The sequence below is a fragment of the Aythya ferina genome (assembly GCF_964211825.1).
Source record: "Aythya ferina genome assembly, chromosome: 3".
NCBI classification, from domain to species: Eukaryota; Metazoa; Chordata; class Aves; order Anseriformes; family Anatidae; genus Aythya; species Aythya ferina.
Window position 1 is genome coordinate 23,821,313 of NC_140298.1, and position 15,429 is coordinate 23,836,741.

The window sequence follows — 15,429 nt, forward strand, 5'->3', positions numbered from 1 at the left end:
GAAGTGGCTCCCATGGCACAGCTATTTCATGAGCTGGGCTTTTAGGAGTCACCCATCTGTTCTGCTGTGAGAGGGGCTGCTGTGGCTGCCAACACCAGCACACTCTGGGACTGCATCTGTAGCTCCTGCTGCACTGACATTGTTACCTGCCTTTGCTGCTCAGCTCCTCCCAGTACTTAGTGTGTGTCCCATGACTTAAAAACTGTGGGAGGCAGAAGGCTGGTGGCAGCAGAATTGGCCTTTTTTGCTTTTTGGTGACAACCACAGTCCGTGTGGCACAGCTGGATCAAACAGACTGGGGTCTGTCTTCCAGCCCGGAGGCCAAGCAGCCACGGCACAGCTCTCTGGCCCCATCTCAGTGCTCCTTCCTCCCAAACAGCTGGAGCTGGCTGCAATCCCTGGCTGTGCCACGATCCCTGGCCATGCCACGGCCCCTGCCCAAGCACTGCCCAGAGAGAGCTCAGAGGTCAGTGCCAGAATTTTGTTGGAGCAGTGCTAGCTATTAAAAAGCCCGTCTGACTTGGACCATCATCATTGCCTTGCTTTACTTGCTAAGTGTTGTGGGGAGTGATTTTTCCACATGCGTATGATCATGTGAAACATCCTCACATCTTAAATGTGCCCTAAGTGGCAGAGCCCGATGGTGCTGCGGTTAGCGAGGTGTCACAGCAAGCGTCAGTGCCAGCTGATAGGTGTTTAAAGAGATCTGAGTATTTTCTGTTTGCGGATAGGTGGGTAAAGGGAAAAGAACGAAGTAGTTTTATCCCTGAATGAAAAACCTGTGTGAATTGAATGCTTCAGAGCTTTAAGACCTGTCAGAGGTTACATATGTCAAAGGCTTGGGGGAGACCTCTCTATAACTGCCCGAAAGGAAGGTGTGGGGAGCTGGGGGTCGGCCTCAGAGATAACTAGTGATAGGACTAGAGGGAATGGCCTCAAGTTGCACCAGGGGAGGTTCAGGTTGGCAATGAGGAGACATTTCTCCTCAGAAAGAGCAGTCAGGCACTGGGACAGGTTGCCTGGGGAGGTGGTGGAGTCACCTGGGGGTGTTCAAGGAAAGGTTGGACGTGGTGCTTGGGGGACACGGTTCAGTGGGTGACGCTGCTGGCAGGGGGAAGCCGCTCTGAGGCGGCCCCGAGCTGTGAGGCCCGGACGATGGCGCTGCGGCACCGGCCTGGAGGCGGCGGCGGCGCGGGCTGTGCGGGGCGCTGCCCGGCAGGGGGCGCCGCGGGGAGGTCCGGCGGCGGCGGCGGCGGCGGCCGCGGGGCTGCGGTGCGCGGGAGGCGGCGGCGGGAGGGCTGATGCCGCACGGCTGTGCCCGCGGTCCCGGCGGAGGCATGGGGCGGGCGGCGGAGCGGGGCTGAGCCGAGCCGAGCCGAGCCCTCCGCGCCGCGCCACGCCGCCGGCAGAGCGACTATGGCCGGGGGAAGGAGAGGGCTGGTGGCTCCTCAGAACACCTTCCTGGAGAACATCGTGCGGAGGTCTAACGGTGAGGAGCGGGGCTGGGGGCTCCCCGCCGGTACAGGTGCGGCGGCACCGAGCCCAGCCCAGCCGAGCCCCCGCGGCGGGCAGCGGGCAGCCGGGAGCCCGGGGGGCTGCGGGAGGGTCCCCGGCGCTGGGGGCGGCGAGTTGGGAGGCGAAAGGCTCCCGGCGAGGGGGTCGGGAGGGGAGGGCAGCGGGGAGGCGGCGATGGCTTTTTTTTTTATTATTATTTGTCCCTCTCGGGAAACTGCGGGGTGCAAAACGCCCCCGGTGTCACCGGCCGTGTAAACGTGCCTTAACCGTGCCCAGGTTGTCGCGCTCCGGGACTTGTCCTCGGGAAGCATCGCGGCTGTGTGCTTGCTTGCAGCCGGGCACGGGTGGCTTTTTGGGGGCCCCAAGTACTGCCATCTTTAAGGCTCCCGTGCACTTGGGCGCCTCGGACTCACGGGGCTGGGAACTTGTGGTGCCGCCGGGAATTAGGATCGAGCCCTGCTCCGAGCCCAGGCGAGAGGGCTTAATTAAACGGCAGGCAGCCGGTTCTGATAAGGCGAAGACAATTAACCCTCCCGATAAGCAGCCAGAACCTCAGATTATCTAAAGAGTGGTTTTCAATTATTTTCAATTACGGGATGTTATTGAGGGGTAAAAAAAAAAAAAAAAAAAAAAAAATCGCCTTTGGTGGGAACATGTTTTCGCAGGGAATGAATCGCGAGGCTATTTTTACAGGCTGCCTTTCTCTGCAACTTCCCCGTGGAAGGGGGTGGCAGCTGCCTTCCCGAAAAAATACTAGCCGTCCTCGTAGCCAAGCCTGCCCTCTTTGTACAAGATGTTAACGTTTCCTCAGGCTCGTGCTGCTCCTCTGCTCGTCTAACACCGGTTAGCTAGGGCTTTTCTCAAAACTGGCTTGAGTTCAGGAATAATTCCCTTCATTAAAAACCAAATTTCTCTGTTGGCTCTCGGTGTCGAGAAATAAAACATGGCAAAGTGCAATAAATGGATTGAGGTTTGGAGATGGGGGGGATTGCAGGAGAAGCTTTGCTCCGTTTCTTCCTATTTTCCCCCATTATTAAGGAGGTGTCGTAACAGAGCGTGGTGCCAGGCAGCACAGGTGAAATGACAGCACTCCTATCTCCAAATGCTTAGCAAGTCCCGCGGGCTGTAATAAATACAGGTTTTTTAGATGAAGCCTGGTAGGAAGTGATGCACCCTTCAGACATATTAGGAGAAGCTTTGGGAAGTGACTCAGGTTTAGCAGCCCATTTCTCCTGTAATGTGCCTTCTTGTTCTTGCTGTAACGTGATGCCGTCACATACAAGCGCTGCATGATTCAGTTCTAACGTGGGACCATCAGCATCTTCTGACGTCCGTGGCTGTCAGGAGATGAGCATGGTGTCCCCGTTCTCCTCAGCCAGCAGGGCCGTGTCATCCAGCGTGGGGATGGCATGGGAACAGCCCGGTCCTGTGGTGCCTGCCTGCTTCACCTTTGAGATGCCCATGGGAAGAGCGCTTAAACGGGCCCATAAACTTTGAGGTTTGGCTCCCCCTTCTTGATTTCATTCGATTGGATAGTAACGTGACCCACAGTGAAACTATCTGGCCCCTTTGGGATTTGCCAAATAAACCCCGGGCTTGTTGTCAAACTTCATTGGCTGGCACCCGTGGGCAAGTTAAGTAGTGCCAACAGATATTGCATTGATACATATATAGCTGTGTTGCTAATTTGGGGAGGATTCCCTTTGAAAGGAGAGGAATTTGCTCATGGAACTGCAGCAGGTATATCCGAGTAAGTGCTTCACTTGAAGGCACTTGTGTATGACGTGCATCCACAGTCACAGGTGAAGTGAGAAAAATACGTTCCTGCTCCAAGTTGTGCTGGGAGGGTTAACTCAGTGAAAGAGGCTTATTGTAACAAAAAAATCATTGGCATGCAACCACTTTTGGAAGCATTACTCTAAGGACAGCAGAAGTGATGCCATTTTAACCAGTAATTTAACAAGTAATTATTTGGACAGCCTTTTGTATTAGGTGTGAGACTGGTAAGCTGATGCACCTTCACTAGCTAGAGGTAACAGCAGTATCTATATGCATGCAAGTTCAGGGCTTTTCCTTTAGGGTTAGTATTTGTTCATATCACACCATCTGCAGCAAGATGTACCTCAAACTCCAATGGTCCGAAGTCTTCTTATGAGTTTTAGGGATGAGAGTTTCCTCTTAGGTCGCAAATCAGCTGAGACGGGTTCTCATCAGCTAAGCGCCAGCCAGAATCACCGTCCGAGGATTACAAGCTGCAAAAAATCTCCACAAACTGCAGTAGAGAAGGAACTGAGAATTTGTCAGCCCATCTTGGGATAGGATCACCTTAATATAGCACACATGGGAAAGAATATATAAAATGTCATCAGTCTAGACCTGTGGTCCTCATTTGGTCCTCTGTGACTTCTTACAAGACTTTTTGAATGAAGTGTGAATGCTGTGGTTCTTCCTCCTTTGAAATGAGCATCTCTGACATCCTTCCTGTTGGAAGTCTGGAGGAAAAAAATAAGAACCAAGGACACTACAACCCTGCTTGTCTGTATTTAATGTTTAAAAGTCCTGTTTCTGAACTAGCCACGTAGCTCTAGAAAAATAAATGTTGCATGTGGTGCTTGGTCGACAAAAATTTGTTTGAAGCATTGAAATATTTAAAGGCCCAAGCACCCAATGGGACAGAAAATGAGCCCGTGCCATAAAACAGTGCAGTACGTAAAGAATTGCTAGCCTCTGATGGTTACTGCTAATGTGATATTAATGTTTTTCTTGGGTAATGTAATACACCCCCAGTACACAAGCACTGTAACAATAACAGTTATAATCTTGGTTCATGGCCAAGGCACCGAATTCAAACGGTGTGGCATGTTATAGAGAGAACTGATTTTGTGATATTCTAATGTTTTATCAATAACTGGAGGCAAAAATACTTTTATGTTTACATAAATAGCAGCTGGAATCTGCAGTCCTTCCTTGGTGCATGAGAATTCAGTGCGTGTGAGGATGGCAAAAGAGAGCAGCCCTGTGTTTCCATGGCTTAGGAATTTCAGTGGAAGTCACAGATACTTTTCTGATTTATTGACAAAACAAGGAGGTTGGAAGAAGGGGAGGCTTGAGGGCGTAAGGCTTGTGCGGGTTTAGTCTTGCTTCCCCTGGGAGCACCCTAAGGAGAGACCAGGTGTGGAAGCAAACCTGCGCTCTTTGATGGGGAATGGAGTGAGTCCCCTGGAGAGGGAAAGAAAAAAGCACCCTGAGACACAAATCCTGAGAGTAACAGGTATTTCCATGATTTACAGCATTACTTCCACTGGAGACTGTAAAGTCCCAGTACAATAAACATTCTGCAACCTGGGCCTGCTAACCTTGTACCGCTGCCCAAGACCTGGGAGAGAAATTAACTTCATTATAAACAGCCCTGGAACTGAACAACCTGTTTTTGTGTTCAGTCAGAGACAAATGGGATGGAATCTACGACAGAATGAAGAACAAAACGGAGTTTTATTTTCGTATTTTTGCACTTTAGCACAATGTTTATTTAAATGAAATGTTTGCAAAGGATCCTTAACCTGACGGCACTGTTTCTGCTGCAGCCTGGCCCTGCTGCTTGCCTCCGGGTCTGAACCCATGAGCCTGGAGGAGGAGACATGGCTGCAGCTCATCTGATTTGGGTCTAGAAGAAGTGCAGGCATGCTGCCCCAATGGCAGGGTTTACTAGCTTAGGTGTTAGCCTGTTCACTTCCAGACTCTGAGCTGTTACATTGGAAGGGTACGTATGTATGGACATGACATGTTCTGCATCGCTCTTCTGCGTGCGATGTGCCCAGGGTAGTCTTGTCCTTGGTATCACTGGGCTGCCTTACACTGCCACAACACCTTTGGTAAATAGCGTCAGGCATTGAGAAAGTATTTTCATTCTGAGAACAGGAGTGCTGCAGTTGAAATAAGGAAGCATAGTTTTGGGGTGGAGCAGGTTTTTCTGTTTCCTTCTGATAGAATATGTTTGGTTTCCTGCCAGTTCATAAATTTCCATAATCTACAATGAGTCCTCAAGCAACACTAGGTGAAATTCATTCTTTCCAGAGGACCAGCTCGGAAGCCTTGTGCTGCAGGTAAATTATGTCCCAGTGTGAGCTAGTGAGGTTCTGTTGAGTAGGGAAATGTAATGCAGTGACTTTTCAGACAAAAGTACTGAAATGGACAAACTTAACTGGGTGCAGGGAAGAGCAATATTGAGGCTTTCCTAATGAGTGTCTTGAATAGGTTAAGCTATCCTAATTGTCAAGGCTCCCAAACGAGCTGGTTTGGAAGCCTGGAGCAGATCTCCAGGAGGCTTTCTCCTGCATGCTCTCAGTTAAAGGCTCATCTATTTTCCTGACCTCAGTGGGTTAACTTCAACATAAAAAATGGCAGTGGAATAGATGGGTCTGCAGAGAGGCTACTCCTCTTACCCTGTACAGAAAGCTCTTTGCCAAAGCCAAACTTTGCAAAAGATGGCTGCAAAACTGCTGGGTAAGATGGTGGTGTATGTCCAGAGTGGCGTTAGCTTCTGTTGCTTCTCTTGCCTTTACTACAGCTTGCCCTGGGCAAAGAAAAGTGAATGTTATCCTCTACAAATCTGGTATCCAGTGGTTGAACTCGAGTTTGTGCCCTTTCATATCTAATCCTACAAGATTGCATATCCAAGGTTTCATGTAAAAACACATGAGTGCAGGTCTGTCTGTTGGCACTGATTACAGAATCACAGAATTTCTAGGTTGGAAGAGACCTCAAGATCATCGAGTCCAACCTCTGACCTAACGCTAGCAGTCCCCACTAAACCATATCCCTAAAACAAGATTAAAACAAGACATTGAGATGGACAAGCAGCAAACCCTCAAAAACTGCAAGGGAAAAACTTGTAGGTTCTGTTAAGGACATTTTCCAAAACTGAGAATGAAACAAAAGAAAAAAGGAGTTTGTTTCTTCTTGATCTTCCTTCTTTTCTAACTTACCAGTTATGGAGGCACCTTTATTTTCATCCACGCTGTTGTACAACTGGTCGGTACATCAATATGACTACTGACTATTGGAATTTTTTTTTTCCTTGTTACAACTTGAGTTGATTATAAAATGTTTCTTTGCTAGCTGTTATTAGGCCAGAAGCTCCTAAATTTGTGAGCACATCTTTATGCGTTTGGAAATGCATTTACAACCAGATTTCCTTAAAATGACTTTTATAGATAGTAAGAAAAAAAAAAGTACAACACAGAGATGATAGATAATGTGTTTTAAAATTAATGTTCTGAAAGCTCAAGAAGTTCTACTGTGATAATTCAACGTATCAATCCATTTCTGCATTAAATCCTTGAACAAGGTCGTAAAACAAATCTTAATGAAACCCATTCATTGGAGAATTTGTTAATGCATTTTTGTAACTCGTATAGCTAAAAGTGAGCAGGGAGTTAGGTCTTGTCAAATGCTTTTAAGGCTCTTGATGGCTGTAGCTATAATCAATAAATCAAAGGGCTTTTTTAAACTGATGTAAGACCCCTATAATTGATGCAACCAAATCATGCTTTTCCCTGAATTTCTTTTAAGATCAAACTGGAGGGGGAAAACCTGACCAATTAAGCAGTGAAGTTGTGCTGTTAAACAGTATTTTGAATGGAGCAGTGCATGACTTTTACAGCTGAAGAACTTTCTAATTACTGAACATTATCTCATGCTAACGTCACATTTGTCTTTTTTTTTTTTATATTTTTTTTCAGTATGGTCAGTACTTCAGAGATAGGCAAAGAACAATGCTGTGCATAAATTACATATGACAGCTTCTGTGCACTTCCCATTTCAGCTATTCATCTTCCATTTTTCTTCTCTAATTTCTTTTTTTTTTTTTTTTTTAATAATACAGATAATTAGAAGATTTTACAGCTACTAGTGTTGGTAGGATGTATTATTCTTTTCAGTTTAAACTTTTCTTGTGGTAGAGGCATACAGCAAAATACTATAATAAGGCATAATAATAAATTTTGAGATGGAACTGGCACTTTTTTATCTACACTGCTGGCTGAAATTGGCATTCATTTTCTGTAATGATTCAAAGTGAGTCACTTGAAGTTGTTGTTTTAGTTGGTGTCTCTCTGTCATTTGTAGTAAGTATGATGAAATACGTTTTTTAATAATTCTTTTCAGCCTGTACTTGCAGTATGCTCTTCATACAGTGAGTCTTCTCTCTCTCTCTCTCTCTCTTTTTTTTTTCCTCTAAAATAAATATTTTGTTATAAATATCTTCTATAAAACATGTAAACTAAAATGAACTTATCTATAGGGTTTTGTAGTATGTTGTTTTGTATTAGAGTGATGATATGGTTTAAAATAGTTTGGTCTCAGTGTTAAGGATGTACAATTTTGAGGCATCCATACCATTATTCTATAGAGAAATCATTTTTTAATAGGATATTAAAAACAAAAAATTAGGAAATGAATGCTAGGAGGTACTGAGTGAATGTATGTATGCATGTAACATCGTTGACTTCCATAGTAGTATGTGGGTGGAAGAGCAGGATTTTGTCCTATTACTTTTATTCTACTAAGTGAATAGTTTTTTGGTGCCTTGAGCAGCTTTGTACTTTCTTTGAATGCAGGTACAGCACTTGTGTTAAGGTGCAAATTTGGTTGAGTCTTGTGTATTTGTCCCTGAAGTGTGAGCCTTGGATCATGTAGGTGCAAAGAAAGGATTGAATAAGTGGTGGAAATGCTTTTCATTTTGACTTAATTTGTACTAATCGAGGGCCGTATTTTGACCTCAGAAGTTACATTTGAACAACATAAGTAGTCTCTGTGACTAAGTGCTGCTTCTTTTTTTTTTTTTTTTTCAAAAGTTAAGACTAAACACGAGCAATACACACATACCTTTCCTTTGCAAACTGTTAAAGCAAAAACATTATATGTATGAGCTCTGTGGCTGTAGCAGTTTTGACAGGTGTACTTATAAGCAGCAGTCTATTTCCATGCATTGGGTTCCTTACAAGAAACAAAACCAACTCTTTCTTTCCCATGACAGAATGATACTACTGGTGATACAGGTCACAAGTTTGCAAATATCAGGATTGTTTGGAAACTTATCTGTCCCCCATACCTAAGTTTAAGCTGCTTGATGCCCAGCTAACAGAACAGTAACTAAGGAGGCTGTATCCCCTGCCTCTATCCCCAGTGGCCACAGATAGGGTAGCAATCTCTCCTCAGCGAGCTAGTCCTGACCAGCTGTCTCTGTGAGACGCCTCTTGTCCTCAGGTGTTTCAGAGCTTAGAGCTGATGGACAGTTTCCATTAAATAGAGCAGTGTAGAAAGCAACACAATTCTGCAGGTAGCAGGAGTTTTGGTGAGGCTGGGTGTTGTAGAGGGTTGCTGTCACTGCTGGTAAAGGAACCACGTTATTTAGAAAGATATTTTCTGGTTCTTCTGTGATGATGCATTTTGCAAGTGGAAGAAAGCGTGGGTTTTGTGACTGAGCAACATTCATCCTTACATTGTGGAAGGAGTTAAAATGCTGACCTGGGAAAACGCAGGCTAGAGAATATGAAGTGGGGCATTTCACAAAGTAGCCAGCCCTGCAGACCCTGGTCACAGAAGCTCTCCCTACTTCTGCAAGTGATTGTGCTGCCTGTGAGATGCTGCAGTTCGTACAGGTGTTTCTGCAGCAGGAGGTGCTTTGTGCTGTGCCTCTACATGTTTCTGTGCCTCCCAAGTGTCTGGCTCAGACTGTGCCAAATGCAGCACGAGCCAGAACCCCGTGCCTTATTTATATGCACTCAGACTCTCCAGCTCTGAGCTCAACTTTTGTCAGGGCTGATAAGAGGAGCCAGCGAGGCTTGCAGCTTCTCCTTGGGCTGGGCAATACTGCTAACCTGATTGGCATTGTGTTAGAAACTGATTTCCTGGTAAGGGAGTCCTTTGAGTCCTTTCAGAGAGGTACCTCAAGTCACTAAATAGTTTGAATACCGCAGCTACTGCATGTGCATTTTATCCCATCTTTTAAGAGAATTTAGCAGTGGATTTCTCCTTCGTGGTCTTCCTCTGATCAGCTCCTGGCCTGGCCTTGTTGACCCACTTGTGAGTACTGTAGAGGCCTTGCTCTGTGATGCTCCAAGAGTTCACCAGAGCATCCCTCGTGCTCGTTCTGCAACAAAGCCACAGCTGCTTCCTGGCCTCTGGGACCCTGTGTCCCTTCAGATAGAAAGGCAATATCTGCCTCAGTGGCTGTTATTTAATGTTTTCTTATGTTAGGAACAATTGTTTAGCAGATTATGAGCTGTCTCCAAGCAGCACGTTGTCAGGGATGTCAATGCAATTGAATGTAAATGATAGCAATGAGAACAGCCCTTCTACCTCCAGGTTATCTGTCAGAATAAACTATGCAGGGGAGTTGTAAGTGGGAGTCCTTGTTTTACGCTGTGTCTTGCCAACATTTGCACAAGCAAAACACCATTGTCTGAGAAGAAATGCAGGCGTGCTCTCCACGTAGGCACAGAACCACCTTTGTATCATTGTTTTGTCTTCAAAGAGATCTGGGAAGATGAGTGAGTAACTGGAAAGAAATTCCTGTTTGTGTCTGAGACCCCTTCTTTACTGTGTGGTGTGAGGGCAGAATCTGTCCCCTCCACACGCTGTGTGGACGCTGGGGCCTGTGAGGAAAAAGAAATGGGTACATGAGGTTGGGAAACCACTAGTACAGATTGTCACCCTCACAACAGTGTCGGGAACGAGGAATTGGTCACCATGAGCCTGGTATCTTCCCAAGGAAGGCAGGCAGAGAGCGGTGGCTTGGAAACCTCTTCCCTGGCCTAGCGGTTTAGGTGCTGCTGTGCTCCAGCTTCTCTTGGTGGCCTGGCTGCTGTGCTCACAGGGCAAATGGCTTCTCTGTAGTCTTCCAGAACACGGGGAGCTCTAGAGCGCTGGTCCTGCTTCAGTATTTACTTTGTGTGTTTGTGTCAAAGCAAGGTAAGACCTGGACCACAGACAGTGGGTCAAGGTACATGAAGTGGAAACTTGCTAGAAGTGAGACACTTAGTGAGCAGTCGAATCCTCATAATATCTGACTTGCTCCTTGAATCGATAAGTGCACGCATTTCTGCTGTTGAAGCTTGATAGTTACATAAAGGTCTCTCAATGTGGTTGTAACTCTCATCTAAACCCAACCTGGATTCTTAGATGAAGCACTGTACTCCCACCCCCCTGGAAAGGCTCACCCAATATAGGCTAACAGGATTGCCTCATATGGATGCATAAAATACAGCAATCAAGCCACACTGACTTAAAAATTCATGTGGTGAGGATGTTAGCATACCTTCTCTTCAGCAGCTTGATGGTTATGGAGGCTGAGCTTTCACTTCCCTCAGGTAGCCCCACATCTCCTAGGAGAACACCCAAACTGCTAGGCTTTCAGGAGGGAGGGAAATGTATGCATGTTCTTTAAGCATCCTTTGGAAACTCTGGTGGTCCAAAAAATCAGGCTTCATTGGCCAAAAGGTAGGCGAGTGAGAATGTGATTCTTTAGCTCCTGCTGTAGTAGCAGAGAATCTTGGGTGTTATCCGTGAGAGCTGGCTTTACATAAAATCTGCAAGAAGTGGTCTTACGTTAAAATATTTGGCATCATAAGAACTACTAGAGAGGAAAAAACCTCAATCTTAAAATATGAGAGTTGGGCACCTAGGATCTAGGCTGTAGCAGTCTTGGCTTTCAGTGCTTAAATCCCCATGTGGACTTAGTGCCTTGCTTTTACCTGTAGAAAGGGGATATGAGCACTGTCCTACCTCATGGGCTCTCTGGTAAAAGTAGGATCTGCATGGTAATGGCCATCAGAAAAGTATGCTATATAGCGTTTCATAAAAAAAAAAAAAAAACACAACACACCAACAACTGTGCTTATTTATCTAAAGACAATGTTGAGATCTAAGTGTGCAAGGAAGGTCTTTGCCTCAGTTAATAGAAACTCTTCAAGGAGCTCTTGAAGAAGGGGAGAGAAAGGTAAATTACCTTTTGAGAAGGAGATGGTGAGGACTGAATGCGTGAAATAATCAACACCATTCAGATCAGGGCAGAACACAACCTAAAATTTATATTTGCATATTTTTTTTTGTACTTCCTGATGAAAATGTAAAAATATCCTAACAGTGCAGTGCAGTGTTTATAATAGACACTCAAAAGCACTTGCTTTAGCAATGAGAAATGACTTGGCTTACTTATTCGTAGGAAGGGGTAAAAGACATGTATTGTTTCTGGAACAAAGTACTTCAACCAAGCAAAAACCATGGTATTTAGAAGAGGCTGTGAGAAACAAAGCAGTTAAAATGTCCTGAAGTTATACTACTGGTATATTTCACTCTAAAGAGTGTATAAAGATACACTTAATCTTGCTCATGGGATTGGGCAATGGATTTAGATAGCAACAGGAATGTTTTATTTAAACCCGCTTGAAGTTTGCAACAGGACAAAAATTTTTGCAAGAGGAAGTTAAAATAAACAAAACTCTTTGCAATTAATAGGTAAGAAGTCTTGTTTGTGTCTCTCAGTTGCAGGAACCATTGATGACAGCTATGTATATTTGAGCAGCTGGGGGCAGATCCTCAAAAGCAGATAGCATAGCGGACACCCTTAGAGACTACTCTTTGATATGAATGCCTTGAATCTCATGTGGCTGCCTATGCCTTCTGTCAAAAAGCTGGGGGGTCTCTGCAGCTGTGAGAGGAGCCGCCATCTCCTGCTCCTCCTGCATGTCAGTGCCCAGACACCAATGCTGCTGTCTGTCTTGGCACAGGTGTAGATAGATAGTTGGTGTAAGCACAGGTGTAGCCAGTGCAGCAGAGAAGCAAGGTCTGGGCCTAGGATTGAGTATATTCATTGTTTGAGTGGAATATTAATCATAGAAAAGTAGCATTCAAAGAGCCAGTGAGAATGAAGGTTTGAATCCTGCTCTTTTTTTTTTTTTTTTTTCCTTACTGGCTGAAACTCATTCTAGCTTGTACAGTGAACAGAAAGGTCTTTCTGCTGTTGTAAGTATGGAGCCTAGCTGTCTGGTGTCTAGTTTGGGGTGCTGTGCTATACACATCCTACCGGGAGTATTTGAGCTTGTGTGGCCACGAGTGAAGTTTGTATATGCTCAAATGAGAAATACCTCTTGTACTGTTTTGGCTGTGAAGAGGCTTCTCATTCGAACTCAAGTGTCATGGTGGATCAGTACATGTGGCACAGGGGGAACCAGTTTGATGAATCTGCCCATTCCTTAGTCAAGGAATGACTTTTACCGGCTTAACATCATGTGTTTTATTTGCATAAAATCAACCTCTTTGTCTGTGCATGAGTAATTAATATTTTCTTAAAATAAAAATTGATTTAAAGCAAGGAATAATCCTGTTGACTACATTCAGAATAGTATCTGGGAAAAAAACATGCAGGAACGGAAGCAATGAGGTTGGGATCCCAAAATGAGTCTTTCTACTGATGCAACCCTAGCCTTGTCTAATGTCTAACTGATGTGTTCTTTCAAACAGATACTAATTTTGTCTTGGGTAATGCCCAGATAGTGGATTGGCCCATTGTGTACAGCAACGATGGATTTTGCAAGCTATCAGGATATCACAGAGCAGAAGTTATGCAAAAAAGCAGCACCTGCAGGTATTTGGGAACAGATTTATTTTCTGTTAAATAGCTTGTAGTGTTGTGCTTCTTGCTTGAGGAAAACAGTAATCTGTTTATCCCAATTCTGTCTTTTATCTCCTGGGGCTGCATCTGTCAAATATGCTTTTCAGGTGAAACAAAATCAAAGAAGGGCTATTTCTAAATAGGTTCTTTTCACACTGTAAACAAATGGCTTTGTGTCTTTGTCTTGTATCTGACTTGAATTCCTTGCTTTATTTGCAGTTTTATGTATGGAGAGCTGACAGACAAAGATACAATTGACAAGGTCCGACAAACATTTGAGAACTATGAGATGAACTCCTTTGAAATCCTGATGTACAAGAAGAACAGTAAGTAGTTGATTGGTTTGTTTGTTAATGTAGGTGTGGAAAATTGTTTTAAATCGTAACACGAGCTACAAGTCTGCCAGCCCATAGTACTGTGTTTTATGTAGGGCTACATAAACCCCTGTTCTGCCAGTTGATCTACAAGGGAGAAATGAGAACATTAGGGGTGAAAGTCACTCATGGAGGCAGAGGAAGCTCTAATTTGTTCTGACCTTTAGAGCAATTCGTGTGTGATGATGACACTCAAGATTTCATTAGCAATGTTGATGTCCAAGCTAGGTTTATGCAAACGATTATTCTTACAGAGAAGGTACTTTTAAATTTTTTCTCAATTTTGATTTAGCAAAACCAGTGTTTAGATGTGGCTTCATAATAAAAGGATGCTATATTTTGTTTTAGAAGCTGAACCACTTCCTTTTGATGCCTTGTGATGAAACTGTCTTTGCTTTGGATAAAACTACTCGTTAACTGTAGCATGATTTTTTTTCTAGGAATTTTAGTGTGTCTGTAACTCCACATGTCAGCAGATGAACTATTTGCCTCAAATTTGTTCTCCCACCCCATGACTATGGCATTGCAGTTATTTTCATCTACCCAACATGACCTGAAGTGCAAATTCACTGGTGTCTTCAGGCTGGCCAAATGTCAAGCTAGAAGGCTGTGTTCTGTTACTTTCATTTCGCTCTTAACATTTTTTTTTTTCCTAACCATGAAACTGGTAGTGTCTGTGTACAAGGCAGGGTACCTTGCAGGAGCATCCTGCTAGCAACTTCTTCCCATTACTATGATGCTGTGATGATCAGTTTGATCAGTCTTGCTGTAGTGGGCTCGGGGTCTCTAACCAAAAAGTACAGCAATAATGGTAAGTATAACATAAACTGCTATGATGCAATTTTCAACAGTTAACCTAATTACTACCTTATTCTTTGTCAGAAGGAACAGTTTTCTAAGGAAACATAATCCCACCTACTTTTGTGCGTGCAGCCATTGGTCTTTCTGTTGAAATGACCAGCTAGTGATGATTGTGGAAGCAGTACCAAGGCACATGCAAAACAAGGAGCTGATCTGAGACAGCCAGTGTGGCTTCATCAAGGGCAAATCATGCCTGACCAATCTGGTGGCCTTGTATGTGACTGCATCAGTTGACAAGGGAAGACCAACGGATGTCATCTACCTGGACTTCTGCAAGGCCTTTGACATGGTTCCACATGACATCCTGATATCCAAATTGGAGAGAGATGAATTTGAAGGGTGGACCATTCAGTGGATAAGGAGTTGGCTTGATGGTCACACCCAGAAAGTTGTAGGCAATGGCTCTATGTCTGGGCGGAGGCTGGTGGCGAGTGGTGTCCCTCAGGGGTCTGTCTTAGGACCTATACTGTTTAGTATCTTTATCAGTGGCATAGACAATGGGATTGAGTGCAGCTCCAGCAAGTTTGCAGATGACACCAAGCTGAGTGGTGCAGTCAATACATCAGAAGGAAGGGATGCCACCCAAAGGGACCTGGGTAAGCTCAAGAAGTGGGACCATGTGAAACTAATGAGGTTCAAGAAGTCCAAGTGTGCAAAGTGCTGCACCTGGGTCAAGGCAATCCCAGACAGGAGAACAGACTGGGAGAAGAACTGAGAGCAGCCCTGCAGAGAAAGACTTGGGGGTTCTGGTGTACAAAAAGCTCAACATGAGCCAGCAGTGCGTGCTTACAGTTCAGAAGGTGAACTGTGTCCTGGGCTGCATCAACAGAGGTGTGACCAGCAGGTTGAGGAAGGTGATTGTCCCCCTCTACTCTGCCCTTGTGAGGCCCACTTGGAGTGCTGTGTCCAGGTCTGCAGCCCCAGGCACAAGAAGGATGTGGGAATGGTTTTAAACTAAAAGAGGGGAGATTTAGATGAGATGTTAGGAGGAAATTCTTCACTCGG

General features: G+C 44.9%; 1 protein-coding gene across 5 annotated transcripts in view; it reads left to right on the forward strand.

The window, feature by feature from the left end:
- The first annotated feature begins 1,356 nt into the window (after positions 1-1,356).
- The window catches only part of KCNH1 (potassium voltage-gated channel subfamily H member 1), a 185,080-nt gene continuing 171,007 nt past the window's right edge, over positions 1,357-15,429 (forward strand). For all 5 annotated transcript variants that reach the window (XR_014690875.1, XM_084512990.1, XM_084512991.1 and 2 more), the window contains exons 1-3: positions 1,357-1,489; positions 13,039-13,162; positions 13,409-13,515. Coding sequence is in view for 4 of the 5 variants with exons in the window: in XM_084512990.1 (XP_084369116.1) it covers positions 1,417-1,489; positions 13,039-13,162; positions 13,409-13,515 (304 nt within the window). In the remaining variant the exon portion in view is untranslated. The remainder of the gene's footprint in view (positions 1,490-13,038; positions 13,163-13,408; positions 13,516-15,429) is intronic.